Raw genomic sequence first — 15,906 nt, 5'->3', positions numbered from 1 at the left:
TCGGGAGAGACCCGACTAGTCTGATGACGACCCTGGCCGGATTCTCCCTATACTGCTCTACTTGATTGGCCGGTCTCTCCCACTGTACCCAGGGAGCAGGGAGAAAACTAGGCTCGTTACCGGTTATGCTTTCTAAGCATTTTATCTACATACTGTACATACACGATTACTGTAGATGATTGATGGCCTGGGCCATAGAACACCTCTATAATCAACATATAGGTAACGTTACATCAAGTTGCATAGAGCAAAACAGCACATAATTGAATTCCTTGTTAATCAGAAAAATAATATGAAGCACATTTGTAAGGCCTTTTGTGCCATGCTTTTGGCCCATTATGCCCATACTGCCAGCTTTAATGTGAAAGTCATGACACCCCACTATTCTGCCAGCCATAGTGCTTGCCCACCCGCCATAGCTGCATGTATTTAAACTGTATGGCACATATTTTACCCCCCCCCCCCCCAAAAAAAAAAAAAAAAAAAAAAAGAATTCACTGCACATGGATTCTTATCCTTGTACACCACTTTACTTTGCCAAGCCTTTATACCTTACCCCCTTCATCATCTACATGAATAAACACCAGGTCGTCGCTGGCTGCCAGTACAGAGTAAAACTGCTCATGAGTTACAGCCGGGAGCTGAGCCATATTCCACGTGTCCCCTTGGTTCTGAGATACATGGATCCTTCTCTTCAATCTGTCCTGTAAGAGCACACATCATATACATTCAACTGTTAAGTCTACATACATTTAGGGTGAAGGCATTAAAACTCATTTCTCAGCTACACAGATTCCATGACGGCAAACAAGTACCGTAGTTTCAGAAGTCTACCTTGTACATGACACAAGCAATTTTTTCAGCAAATATATATATAGGGGTTGTCTGCTTATGAGGCCAATTTTTTTAATAAATTAATTTTTTAGCAAAAAATGCATTTATGCAGATCGGCTTCATTAAAAATTTTGCACAGTTTGCTTTTCATAGCCTCTGTGTTGCACCGTCTATTGCCGGATGTAGAATGGGTTAACTGCTTTTGGACCTCAGAGTTTCTATCTCTTATCTGTCTTTTTCAGAGCGCCTCCCCGCTGATTTGTGACCATATGCCACATCAAAATTTTAATGTGCAGAAAAACAAAGAGCCTGTAAAAGCAAAGTGGTGCAAAAGTTTTAATTAAAAAAAACCCCTCAGATTATTTTTAGACCCAAATGCGTAAATATAAGTGGAAAAAAAAAAGAGGGGACTTTAATAATAGATTACATTTATGATTCACTATATCAAAATTTCAATTGGACTGATGTTTACAGACACTAATGTGTCCCTCCCTTTAAATGGCTGGTTACATTCTAGAAAAAAAAATGCAACTGCTTCAAAAGCTTCTGCTCTTCAACTGGGAGGTGTGTACTGGCTGCACTTTAAGGTTTGCCTTCAAGGTTTTCTTGCGCCTTTGCTTGGAAAAGTCAAAACAAAATCAGTGAAGACATCAATCCAGTAACAGCAGCAAACAACCTTGTGTAAGATACTTTTGTGGCCATTTCCTCCAGGATCGATAAAAAAAAAAAAAAAAAAAAAAGACAGATGCATGTCAAAAATTTATAACATTTATAAAAAAAAAAACGTTTTTTGCTAGGGAGTTATAAGAGTTAAAAGTTGACCAGCAATTTCCCATTTTTACAACATCATTTTTTTTTTTTTAGGGACCACATCACCTTTGAAGTGATTTTGAGGGGTCTATATGGTAGAAAATACTCAAGTGTGACACCATTCTAAAAACTGCACCCCTCAAGCTGCTCAAAACCACATTCAAGAAGTTTATTAACCCTTCAGGTGTTTCACAGGAATTTTTGGAATGTTTAAAAAAAGAAAAAATGGGGTCTAAGGGGTAACGTTTCTCCTTATGGAGAGTGACATACCAGCTGGCTTGTCAAGGTAAGGAGGCTTATTCACCGTGCAATGCTCCTCTGGGAAATTTAATATGCAAATTGCCTCTTCTGAGAAAAAGAGGACTTAAACTCTATAGCGCCACCTGTTGGAAGTAGCGATCCTACAAGTCACAATCAATCCTTTAACGAGTCGTGCAATATGACTTAGGATAAAAGCCAAATCAGTATACTAAGTCATATTGCACGACTCGTTAAAGGGTTGATTGTGACTTGTAGGATCGCTACTTCCAACAGGTGGCCCTATAGAGTTTAAGTCCTCTTTTTCTCAGAAGAGGCAATTTGCATATAAAAAAAAATGAACATTTAACTTTTCTTAACAAAAAATTTACTTCAGCTCCAAATTGTTTTATTTTACCAAGGGTAACAGGAGAAACTGGACCTCAAAAGTTGTTGTACAATTTGTCCTGAGTACGCTGATACCCCATATGTGGGGGTAAACTGCTGTTTGGGCGCATGGTAGAGCTCGGAAGGGAAGGAGCGCCATTTGACTTTTCAATGCAAAATTGGCTGGAATTGAGATCGGACACCATGTCGCATTTGGAGAGGCCCTGATGTGCCTAAACAGTGGAAACCTCCCAATTCTAACTGAAACCCTAAGGCTATGTTCACACGATGCGGTTTTCGCTGCGGATCCGCAGCGGATTTGCAGCTGCGGATCCGCAGACGTTTTCCATGCAGGGTACAGTACAATGTTACCCTATGGAAAACGAAATCCGCTGTGCCCACTATCCTTTTTTCGGCTGGAAAATCAGCGCGGATTTTCAGCGGAAAAAAAGAAGTAGCATGTCAATTCTTTCTACGGATTCCGCAGCGGGTTTCCACCAGCACCAATAGGAAAATGCAGCTGGAAACCCGCAGTGGAATCCGCAGGAGAAAAAGGACTGAAAATCGCAGTGAAAACCACCGCAGGTTTTGCACTGCGGTTTTCACAAATCAGGACCTGAAAATTCCGCAGCGAAAAAAGGATCGTGTGAACAAGCCCTAACCCAAACACACCCCTAACCCCAATCCCAACCGTAAATGTAATCCAAACCCTATCCCTAACTTTAGCCCCATCCCTAACCCTAATGGGAAAATGGAAATAAATACATTTTTTTTATTTTCTATAAGAGGGGTTTGTCTTACTATTTATAGCGGGTTTTTTAGCGGATTTTTAGGATTGGCAGCTGTCACACACTAAAAGACGCTTTTTATTTCAAAAAAATTGTTTTTGCGTCCCCACATTTTGAGAGCTATAATTTTTCCATATTTTGGTCTACAAAGCCATGCAAGGTTTTTTTTTTTGTGGAACGAGTTGACGTTTTTATTGGTACCATTTTCGGGAACATGACTTTTTTTATCGCTTTTTATTCCGATTTTTGTGATGGCAGAATGACCAAAAACCAGTTTTATTTTTCGGGTCAGTAAGATTACAGCGACACCTCATTTACATAATTTTTTTTATGTTTTGGCGCTTTTATACGATAAAAACTATTTTATATAAAAAATAATTATTTTGGCATCGCTTTATTCTCAGGACTATAACTTTTATTTTTTCGTTGATGACGCTGTATGGCGGCTCATTTCTTGCGTGACAAGATGACGTTTTCAGCGGTACCATTTTTTTTTATATCCCTCTTTTTGATCATGTGTTATTCCACATTTTGTTCGGCGGTATGATAAAACGTTTTTTTTGCCTCTTATTTTTTTCTACGGTGTTCACTGAAGGGGTTAACTAGTGGGACAGTTTTATAAGTCGGATCCTTACGGACGCGGTGATACTAAATGTGTACTTCTATTGTTTTTTCTTTTTATTTAGATAAAGAAATGTATTTATTGGAAGAATGACCATAACCATATAGTGTCAGATCGCTGATCTGACACTTTGCAGTGCACTGTGTCAGATCAGCGATCTGACAGGCACTGCAGGAGGCTTGCAATCCACCTCCCTGCAGGACCCGGAAGGAGCCCCGCGGCCATTTTGGATCCGGGGCCTGCAGGGAGGAGGAGGTAGGAGACCCTCGGAGCAATGCGATCACATCGCGTTGCTCCGAGGGTCTCAGGGAAGCACGCAGGGAGCCCCCTCCCTGCGCGATGCTTCCCTATGCCGCCAGAATGCGGCGATCATGTTTGAGCGTCAGCTGACAACCGGCCCCGATCGGCCGCACTCCCCCCGTGAGCGTGGCTGATCGATGATGACGTACTATCCCGTCGGTGGTCAAAAGAGCCCATACCACCTCGACGGGATAGTACGTCATATGTCAGGAAGGGGTTAAAGGGATCATTTCTTGTTATGACATTGGTATAGTTGGCAAGACAGCATGAAACTAAGCAAGTTTGCAATTGCCTTGCTTTTTCTATCTGCTGTCATTCTCCTGCAATGAGAGCTTTTATATCATAGTGCACAATTTTTTTGTTGCCAATGACATCAGTCACAAGAGTCTAGCCAAGTATGAGCAATAGTTACAATCCAGTCTGAGGAGTTAACTCATGAAATCCCAGCCATCTTTCTCCAGCCCATTGATTTCTATACAGCAGTTAGCTGCTTAACTCCTCTCGCCTGTCAGGTCCTGATCGAGCTGCTATCATCAGTCCTGCAAAATCACAATCCTCAAACCCTCCATTGCATTTTACACAGCAGTTCCCTTATTCATTGCTCCTTGAAAAGACAGTTATCTTTAAATGCAAATACCATTATAACAGTGTAGGCTTCACAATAAGTACTGGCACACCATTAATGTGTCACATTAGCATGAGCTCAGCAGAGAGACAAAGCTACTGATTCGAACCAGAACTGTCACTCAAAGAGGAGTGCTCTTCCCCCAGCAACAAGGAAGCGAAGAGATGGGAAAGCGGTGTGCTGCTCCAGACAGAACTTGACAATAACCCTTTAACCCCTTCCCGACCCATGACGCCTATGCGGCGTCATGGAATGATCGCATCCCTGCAGATCGGGTGAAAGGGTTAATTCCTATTTTACCCGATCTGCAGGGAGAGGGGGAGTTGTACTTCAGCCTAGGGGGGGTGGCTTTGCCCCCACGTGGCTACGATCGCTCTGATTGGCTGTTGAAAGTGCAACAGCCAATCAGAGCAATTTGCAATATTTCACCTATGAAAATGGTGAAATATTGCAATCCAGCCATGGCCGATGCTGCAATAGCATCTGCCATGGCTGGAAATCATGTACTGGCCCCCCCCACCGCCCCCGATCTCCTCCCCAGTTGTCCGTTCTGTCAGGTACCCCCCTCCGTCCCCCTGTTCGCTCCCCCGTGCTCCTGTCCGCTCCCCCGTGCTCCTGTCCGCTCCCCCCGTCCTCCGATCCCCCCCCCTGTGCTCCGATCCACCCCCCCACCACCCCCTCATACTTACCGAGCCTCCCGGTGTCCGGCCGTGTCCTCGCTGGGCGCCGCCATCTTGGAAAATGGCGGGCGCATGCTCAGTACGCCCGCCGAATCTGCAGGCTGGCAGATTCGTTAAAGGTACATTTTGATCGCTGTGGTAGGTTCTACCACAGCGATCAAAATAAAAAAATAATAAATAAACCCCCCCCTTTATCACCCCCATAGGTAGGGACAATAATAAAATAAAGAAAATATTTTTTTTTCTTTTACCACTAGGGTTAGGGTTAGAACTAGGGGTAGGGTTAGGGGTAGGGTTAGGGTTACGGGTAGGGTTAGGGTTAGGGGTAGGGTTATGGCATGTGCACACAGAGCGGATCGGCCGCGGATCCGCAGCGGATCGGCCGCGGATCGGCCGCGGATCCGCAGCGGATCGGCCGCGGATCGCAGCGGATCCACAGCGGATCGGCCGCGGATCCGCAGCGGATCGGCCGCGGATCCGCAGCGGATCGGCCGCGGATCCGCAGTGGATCCGCAGCGGATTGGCCGCGGATCTGCAGCGGATTGGCAGCGGATCGGCCGCGGATCCGAAGCGGATCGGCAGCGGATCCGCAGCAGATTGGCCGCGGATCTGCAGCGGATTGGCCGCGGATCGGCAGCGGATTGGCCGTGGATCTGCAGCGGATTGGCAGCGGATTGGCCGCGGATCCGCAGCGGATTGGCCGCGGATCTGCAGCGGATTGGCAGCGGATTGGCCGCGGATCCGCAGCGGATTGGCCGTGGATCTGCAGCGGATTGGCAGCGGATTGGCCGCGGATCCGCAGCGGATTGGCCGCGGATCTGCAGCGGATTGGCAGCGGATTGGCCGCGGATCCGCAGCGGATTGGCCGCGGATCTGCAGCGGATTGGCAGCGGATTGGCCGCGGATCCACAGCGGATTGGCAGCGGATTGGCCGCGGATCCGCAGCGGATTGGCAGCGGATTGGCCGCGGATCCGCAGCGGATTGGCCGCGGATCCGCAGCGGATTGGCAGCGGATTGGCCGCGGATCCGCAGCGGATTGGCCGCTGCGAATTCGAAGCAGTTTTCCATCAGGTTTACAGTACCATGTACACCTAAGGAAAACCAAATCTGCTGTGCCCATGGTGCGGAAAATTCCGTGCAGAAACGCTGCATTGTATTTTCCGCAGCATGTCAATTCTTTGTGCGGATTCCGCAGCGGTTTACACCTGTTCCTCAATAGGAATCCGCAGGTGAAATCCGCACAAAAAAACACTGGAAATCTGCTGTAAATCCGCAGGCAAAACGCAGTGCCTTTTACCTGCAGATTTTTCAAAAATCGTGCGGAAAAATCTCACACGAATCCGCAACGTGGGCACATACCCTTAGGGTTAGGGTTGGAATTAGGGCTAGGGTTGGAAATAGGGTTAAGAATAGGCTTGTGGTTAGGGTTACGGATAGGGTTAGGGGTGTGTTGGGGTTACAGTTGTGGTTAGGGTTGGGATTAGGGTTACGGTTGGGATTAGGGTTAGAATTAGGGTTGGAATTAGGGTTACGGTTGTGTTGCGGTTAGGGTTGTGGTTAGGGGTGTGTTGGGGTTAGGGTTGTGATTAGGGTTATGGCTACAGTTGGGATTAGGATTAGGGGTGTGTTGGGGTTAGTGTTGAAGTTAGAATTGAGGGGTTTCCACTGTTTTAGGCACATCAGGGGTCTCCAAACGCAACATGGCGCCACCATTGATTCCAGCCAATCTTGCGTTCAAAAAGTCAAATGGTGCTCCCGCCCTTCCAAGCCCCGACGTGCGCCCAAACAGTGGTTTACCCCCACATTTGGGGTACCAGCGTACTCAGGACAAACTGGGCAACAACTGTTGGGGTCCAATTTCTCCTGTTACCCTTGCAAAAATAAAAAATTACTTGCTAAAACATAATTTTTGAGGAAAGAACAATTATTTTTTATTTTCACGGCTCTGCGTTATAAACTTCTGTGAAGCACTTGGGGGTTGAAAGTGCTCACCACACATCTAGATAAGTTCCTTCGGGGGTCTAGTTTCCAAAATGGGGTCACTTGTGGGGTGTTTCTACTGTTTAGGCACATCAGGGGCTCTGCAAATGCAATGTGACGCCCGCAGACCATTCCATCAAAGTCTGCATTTCAAATGTCACTACTTCCCTTCCGAGCCCTGACGTGTGCCCAAACAGTGGTTTACCCCCACATATGGGGTATCAGCGTACTCACAACAAACTGGGCAACAAATATTGGGGTCCAAATTCTCCTGTTACCCTTGTGAAAATAAAAAATTGCTTGCTAAAACATCTTTTTTGAGGAAAGAAAAATGATTTTTTATTTTCACGGCTCTGCGTTATAAACTTCTGTGAAGCACTTGGGGGTTCAAAGTGCTCACCACACATCTAGATAAGTTCCCTTGGGGGTCTAGTTTCCAAAATGGAGTCACTTGTGGGGAGTTCCTACTGTTTAGGCACATCAGGGGCTCTGCAAACGCAACCTGATGCCCGCAGAGCATTCCATCAAAGTCTGCATTTCAAAACGTCACTACTTCCCTTCCGAACCCCGACGTGTGCCAAAACAGTGGTTTACCCCCACATATGGGGTATCAGCGTACTCAGGAGAAACTGGACAACAACTTTTGGGGTCCAATTTCTCCTGTTACTCTTGCAAAAATAAAAAAATTCTGGGCTAAAAAAATATTTTTGAGGAAATGAAACACATTTTTTATTTTCACGGCTCTGCGTTATAAACTTCTGTGAAGCACTTGGGGGTTCAAAGTGCTCACTACACATCTAGATAAGTTCCCTTGGGGGTCTAGTTTCCAAAATGGAGTCAATTGTGGGGAGTTCCTACTGTTTAGGCACATCAGGGGCTCTGCAAACGCAACCTGACGCCCGCAGAGCATTCCATCAAAGTCTGCATTTCAAAACGTCACTACTTCCCTTCCGAACCCCGACGTGTGCCAAAACAGTGGTTTACCCCCACATATGGGGTATCATCGTACTCAGGAGAAACTGGAAAACAACTTTTGGGGTCCAATTTCTCCTATTACCATTGGGAAAATAAAAAATTGTGGGCTAAAAAATCATTTTTGAGAAAAGAAAAATTATTTTTTATTTTCATGGCTCTGCGTTATAAACTTCTGTGAAGCACTTGGGGGTTCAAAGTGCTCACCACACACCTAGATTAGTTCCTTGGGAGGTCTAGTTTCCAAAATGGGGCCACTTGTGCGGGAGCTCCAATGTTTAGGCACACAGGGGCTCTCCAAACGCGACATGGTGTCCGCTAATGATTGGAGCTAATTTTCCATTCAAAAAGCCAAATGGCGTGCCTTCCCTTCCGAGCCCTGCCGTGCGCCCAAACAGTGGTTTACCCCCACATATGGGGTATCATCGTACTCAGGACAAACTGGACAACAACATTTGGGGTCCAATTTCTCCTATTACCCTTGGGAAAATAAAAAATTCTGGGCTAAAAATCATTTTTGAGGAAAGAAAAATTATTTTTTTATTTTCACGGCTCTGCGTTATAAACTTCTGTGAAGCACCTGGGGGTTATAAGTGTTTACTATGCATCTAGATAAGTTCCTTGGGGGGTCTAGTTTCCAAAATGGGGTCACTTGTAGGGGAGCTCCAATGTTTAGGCACACAGGGGCTCTCCAAACGCGACATGGTGTCCGCTAACGATTGGAGCTAATTTTCCATTCAAAAAGTCAAATGGCACGCCTCCCCTTCCGAGCCTTGCCGTGCACCCAAACAGTGGTTTACCCCCACATATGAGGTATCGGCATACTCAGGAGAAATTGCCCAACAAATTTTAGGATCCATTTTATCCTGTTGCCCATGTGAAAATGAAAGAATTGAGGCTAAAAGAAATTTTGTGTGAAAAAAAAGTACTTTTTCATTTTTGCGGATCAATTTGTGAAGCACCTGGGGGTTTAAAGTGCTCACTATGCCTCTAGATGAGTTCCTTGGGGGGTCTACTTTCCAAAATGGGGTCACTTGTGGAGGAGCTCCAATGTTTAGGCACACAGGGGCTTTCCAAACGCGACATGGTGTCCGCTAACGATGGAGATAATTTTTCATTCAAAAAGTCAAATGGTGCTCCTTCCCTTCCGAGCCTTACCATGTGCCCAAACAGTGGTTTACCCCCACATGTGAGGTATTGGTGTACTCAGGAGAAATTGCCCAACAAAATTTAGGATCCATTTTATCCTGTTGCCCATGTGAAAATGAAAAAATTGAGGCTAAAATAATTTTTTCGTGAAAAAAAAGTACTTTTTCATTTTTACGGATCAATTTGTGAAGCACCTGGGGGTTTAAAGTGCTCACTATGCTTCTAGATAAGTTCCTTGGGGGGTCTAGTTTCCAAAATGGGGTCACTTGTGGGGGAGCTCCAATGTTTAGGCACACGGGGGCTCTCCAAACGCGACATGGTGTCCGCTAAAGATTGGAGCCAATTTTTCATTGAAAAAGTCAAATGGCGCTCCTTCCCTTCCGAGCCCTGCCGTGCGCCCAAACAGTGGTTTACCCCCACATATGAGGTATCAGCGTACTCAGGACAAATTGGACAACAACGTCCGTGGTCCAGTTTCTCCTTTTACCCTTGGGAAAATAAAAAAATTTTCGCTAAAATATCATTTTTGTGACTAAAAAGTTAAATGTTCATTTTTTACTTCCATGTTGCTTCTGCTGCTGTGAAACACCTGAAGGGTTAATAAACTTCTTGAATGTGGTTTTGAGCACCATGAGGGGTGCAGTTTTTAGAATGGTGTCACTTTTGGGTATTTTCAGCCATATAGAACCCTCAAACTGACTTCAAATGTGAGGTGATCCCTAAAAAAAATGGTTTTGTAAATTTTGTTGTAAAAATGAGAAATCACTGGTCAAATTTTAACCCTTATAACTTCCTAGCAAAAAAAAAAATTGTTTCCAAAATTGTGCTGATGTAAAGTAGACATGTGGGAAATGTTATTTATTAACTATTTTGTGTCACATAACTCTCTGGTTTAACAGAATAAAAATTCAAAATGTGAAAATTGCGAAATTTTCAAAATTTTTGCCAAATTTCCGTTTTTTTTCACAAATAAACTCAGAAATTATCGACCTAAATTTACCACTAACATGAAGCCCAATATGTCACGAAAAAACAATCTCAGAATCGCTAGGATCCGTTGAAGCGTTCCTGAGTTATTACCTCATAAAGGGACACTGGTCAGAATTGCAAAAAACGGCAAGGTCATGAAGGGGTTAAAGGACAAAATGAAGGTAATGTAGCAGCCATCACAAAGCCCTGACCTCAATCCCATAGAACATTTAAAAGCAGAAAGAAAAAAAAAACAAAACAACAAAACCTCATGTGTGATCAAGAAGGGCTGACACAGTTACACCAGTTGTATCAAGAGGAATGGGCAAAAATTCAAGAAAGTTATGAAGCTTGTGTGAAGGCTACCCGAAACTTGTGTCATAAGTTAGGTAACTTACAAGTAACAATACAAATATTGCCCTAGTGTACATAACATTTCTGGCCCACTTGGAATATGATGAAAGATATAAAAGCCAAAATATAGTTTGATCTCTAGTATCATTATGACATTTGAAATTCTTGAACTATAAGGCGGTGTGCACACGTTGCGGATTTTTCGCGTTTTATTGCTATAAAAACGCATAAAAAACGCATACATTATGCATCCTATCATTAAGAATGCATTCAGAACGCATCGCGGTAAAAAACACAGCATGTTCATTAGTTTTGCGGATTTTTTGCGTTTTTCCCGCTATTTAATGCATTAGGATGCCCCGGAAAAAAAGGCTTCCGATTTCTTGCAGAAAATGTCCGATTTTGCTCAGGAAATTTCTGCAAGAAATCCTGAACGTGTGCACACAGCCTCATAGTGATTGTTGCTGACGAGAGTAAGAAGGGGAGGGAGAGAGACCAAACAGTCAATGCCGAACGTGTTGGCACCCTTGAAATTGTTCCAGATAATGAAATCCCACTTTTCTTTTGCAAAGTCTCTCATATTTCAAGGGTACCTTCTCCCAACAACAATTTGAAGATCTCTCCACAAGTATTCACTGGGATTTAGATCCAGACTGATTGCTGACCACTTTAGTACTCTCCAGCTCTTTGTTTCCATCCATTTCCATGGGTGCTTCTTAAAGTATGCTTGGGATCATTGGCCTAATGGAAAACCCTTGACCTATGACACAAACTCAGATTTCAGAAAGTGGGGACCACATTGCGACCCAAAACCTTTGGTAATCTTCAGATTTCATGTTGCCTTGCACACAGTCAAGGATCCCAATGCCAGAGGCAGCAACACAACCCCAAAACATCTTTTAGCCTCCAATATACGTATTTGACTGTAGAAAACGTTTTCTTCTCTACTTCCGTTTTCGGTAAACCATACAATGATGTGCTTTACAAAAAAAAAAAAAAAAGCTATCTTGTTCTCATCTGTCCACAAGACATTTTCCCAGAAGGACTTTGGTTACTCATGTAAGTTGTGGAAACCTGCAGTCTAGCTATGTCTGTGCCAGTAGTGGGGTCCTGATGGGTCTCCTGCTATAGAGTTTAATTTCAATCAAATATTGAAAGATAGTTTGGACTGACACGGATGCATCCTGAGCCTACAAGACAGTTTGAATTTCTTTGTAAGTTGATTGGGGCTGGTTATTCACCATCAGGACTATCCTGGGTTGCAACCTTTCATCATTTTTTCTCTGCAGTCCACGTCCAGGGAGATTAGCTACACTGCCATGGGTTGTAAACTTCTTGATTATGTTGCGCACCGTGGACAAGAAACATCAAGATCTCTGGAGATGGACTTGTAACCTTGAGATTGTTCAACAATTTTGGTTCTAGAGTCTTCAGACAGTTCGCTTCTCCCCTTTCTGTTCTCCATGCTTAGTGTAACACACACAGACACAAAATGTAAAGATTGAGTCAACTTCTCCCCTTTTTATCTGGTTTCAGGTGTGATTTTTATGTTGCCCACACCTGTCACTTGACACAGGTGAGTTTGAATGAGCATCACAAGCTTGAAACAGAGTTGTTTACCCACAATTTTGGAAAGGTGCCAACAATTTTGTCCAGTCCATATTTGGGGTTTTAACCCCTTAGTGACAGAGCCAATTTGGTACTTAATGAACGAGCCAATTTTTACAATTCTGACCAGTGTCACTTTATGAGGTTATAACTCTGGAACGCTTTATCGGATCCCGCTGATTCTGAGATTGTTTTTTCGTGACATGTTGTACTTCAAGTTAGTGGTAACATTTCTTCGATATTACTTGCGATTATTTATGAAAAAAATGGAAATATGGCGAAAATTTTTAAAATTTTGCAATTTTCAAACTTTGTATTTTTATGCCCTTAAATCAGAGAGATATGTCACAAAAAATAGTTAATAAATAACATTTCTCACATGTCTACTTTACATCAGCACAATTTTGGAAACAATTTTTTTTTTTGTTAGGGAGTTATAAGGGTTAAAAGTTGACCAGCCATTTCTCATTTTTACAACACCATGTTTTTTTTAGGGACCACATCACCTTTGAAGTGATTTTGAGGGGTCTATATGATAGAAAATAACCAAGTGTGACACCATTCTAAAAACTGCACCCCTCAAGCTGCTCAAAACCACATTCAAGAAGTTTATTAACCCTTTACGTACTTCACAGGAACTAAAACAATGTGGAAGAAAAAAATTAACATTTTACTTTTTTTTGCAAACATTTTACTTCAGAACCATTTTTTTTAATTTTCACAAGTGTAAAAACAGAAATTTAACCACAAATTTTGTTGTGCAATTTTTCCTGAGTACACCGATACCCCATATGTGGAGGTAAACCACTGTTTGGGCGCACCGCAGAGCTTGGAAGTGAAGGAGCACCGTTTGACTGTTTCAATGCAGAATTGGCTGGAATTGAGATCGGACGCCATGTCGCGTTTGGAGAGCCCCTAATGTGCCTAAACAGTGGAAACCCCCCACAAGTGACACCATTTTGGAAACTAGACCCCCCAAGGAACTTATCTAGATGTGTGGTGAGCACTTTGAACCCCCAAGTGCTTCACAGAAGTTTATAACGTAGAGCCGTGAAAATAAAAAATCGCATTTGTTTTCACAAAAATGATTTTTTCGCCCACAAATTCTTATTTTCACAAGGGTAACAGGAGAAATTAGACCACAAAAGTTGTTGTGTAATTTCTCCTGAGTACGTCGATACCCCATATGTGGAGGTAAACCACTGTTTGGGCGCACCGCAGAGCTTGGAAGTGAAGGAGCACCGTTTGACTTTTTCAATGCAGAATTGGCTGGAATTGAGATCGGATGCCATGTCGCGTTTGGAGAGTCCCTGATGTGCCTAAACAGTGGAAACCCCCCACAAGTGATACCATTTTGGAAACTAGACCCCTTAAGGAACTTATCTAGATGTGTGGTGAGCACTTTGAACCCCCAGGTGCTTCACAGAAGTTTATAACGTAGAGCCGTGAAAATAAAAAAATCGCATTTTTTCTACAAAAATGATCTTTTTGCCTCCAAATTTTTATTTTACCAAGGGTAACAGGAGAAAATGGACCCCAGAAGCTGTTGTACAATTTGTCTTGAGTACGCCGACACCCCATATGTGGGGGTAAACCACTGTTTGGGCGCATGGCTGAGCTCGGAAGCAAAGGAGCGCCATTTGACTTTTCAATGCAAAATTGACTGGAATTGAGATCGGACGCCATGTCGCGTTTGGAGAGCCCCTGATGTGCCTAAACAGCAGAAACCCCCCAAAAGTGACCCCATTTTGGAAACTAGACCCCCCATGGAACTTATCTAGATGTGTAGTGAGAACTTTGAATGCCCAAGTGCATCACAGAAGTTTATAATGCAGAGTCGTGAAAATAAAAAATATATATTTTTTAACAATAAAGATTTTTTAGCCCCCAAGTTTTTATTTTCACAAGGGTAACAAGAGAAATTGGACACCAAAAGTTGTTGTCCAATTTGTCCTGAGTATGCTGGTACCCCACATGTGGGGGTAAACCACTGTTTGGGCGCACGGCAGAGCTCGGAAGGGAAGGAGTGCCATTTTGGAATGCAGACTTTGATAGAATTGTCTGCGGGCGTTATGTTGCCTTTGCAGACCCCTAATGTACCTAAACAGTAGAAACCCCCAACAAGTGACCCCATTTTGGAAAATAGACCCCCCAAGGAACTTATCTAGATATGTGGTGAGAACTTTGAAAGCTCAAGTGCTTCACAGAAATTTATAATGCAGAGTAGTGAAAATAAAAAAATATATTTTTTTCCAACAAAAAAGATTTTTAGCCCCCAAGTTTTTATTTTCACAAGGGTAACAGGAGAAATTGGACCCCAAAAGTTGTTGTCCAATTTATCCCGAGTACGCTGATGCCCCATATGTGGGGGTAAACCACTGTTTGGGCGCACGGCAGAGCTCAGAAGGGAGGGAGTACCATTTGACTTTTTTAGCGCAAAATTGGCTGTCGTGTTTGGAGACCCCCTGATGTACCTAAACAGTGGAAACCCCCCAATTCTAACTCCAACCCTAACCCCAACACAGCCCTAACCCTAATCTCAACCCGATCCATAATCCTAATCACAACCCTAACGATAATCACAACCCTAACCCCAAAACAGCCCTAATCTCAACCCTAACCATAACCCTAATCAAAACCCTAAATCCAACACACCCCTAACCCTAATCCCAACCCTAACCCTAATCTCAACCCTAATCCCAAACGTAACACTAATCCCAACCCTAATCCAAACCCTAACCCTAATCCCAACTCTAACCCTAACTTTAGCCCCAACCCTAACTTTAGCCCCAACCCTAACCATAACTTTAGCCCCCGTCGTCACAAAAAAAGTTCAATGTAACCTTTTTTTTGTACGTCGCGTCCGCCATTTCCGCGGATGCGTGGCCGTAACTCTGCCCCCTCCTCCCCAGGACATAGACTGGGCAGCGGATGCGTTGAAAAACTGCATGCGCTGCCCACGTTGTGCACAATTTTCACAACGTGCGTCGGTACATCGGGCCGACGCATTGCGACCGCCCCGTACCGACGCAAGTGTGAAAGAAGCCTAAGGCTACTTTCACACTAGCGTCGTACTCGGCCCATCGCAGTGTGTCGGGCCGACGTACCGACGCTAGCGTTGTAAGCGCCGCACAACGGGTGCAGCGGATGCTGTTTTTTCAACGCATCCGCTGCCCCATTGTGAGGTGCGGGGAGGCGGGGGCGGAGTTCCGGCCACGCATGCGCGGTCGGAAATGGCGGACACGTCGCACAAAAAAGTTACATGTAGTTTTTTTTGTGTCGACGGTCCGCCGAAGCACGACGCATCCGTCGCACGACGGATGCGACATGTGGCAATCCGTCGCAATGCGTCGCTAATGCAAGCCAATGGAGAAAAAACGCATCCTGCAAGCACTTTTGCAGGATGCGTTTTTTCTCCAACGACGCATTGCGACGGAAGCCAAAAAACGCTAGTGTGAAAGTAGCCTAACCCTAACCCTAGCCCTAACCCTAACCCTAAATTTAGCCCCAACCCTAACCCTAACTCTAACCCTAACTCTAACCCTAACCCTAACTCTAACCCTAACCCTAACCCTAACTCTAACCCTAAC

The 15,906-nt window shown here is 44.2% G+C and overlaps 1 protein-coding gene across 1 annotated transcript in view; it reads right to left on the bottom strand.

The window, feature by feature from the left end:
- SORT1 (sortilin 1) overlaps positions 1 to 15,906 on the bottom strand; it is a 76,127-nt gene that overhangs the window by 25,059 nt on the left and 35,162 nt on the right. Inside the window, exon 9 of the mRNA XM_077295255.1 lies at positions 557 to 704. Within this exon, the coding sequence (XP_077151370.1) occupies positions 557 to 704 (148 nt within the window). The remainder of the gene's footprint in view (positions 1 to 556; positions 705 to 15,906) is intronic.

Source organism: Ranitomeya variabilis, chromosome 3 (assembly GCF_051348905.1).
Source record: "Ranitomeya variabilis isolate aRanVar5 chromosome 3, aRanVar5.hap1, whole genome shotgun sequence".
NCBI classification, from domain to species: Eukaryota; Metazoa; Chordata; class Amphibia; order Anura; family Dendrobatidae; genus Ranitomeya; species Ranitomeya variabilis.
The sequence above is the reverse complement of the archived record's forward strand: the minus strand, read 5'-3'. Positions and strand labels throughout refer to the sequence as shown.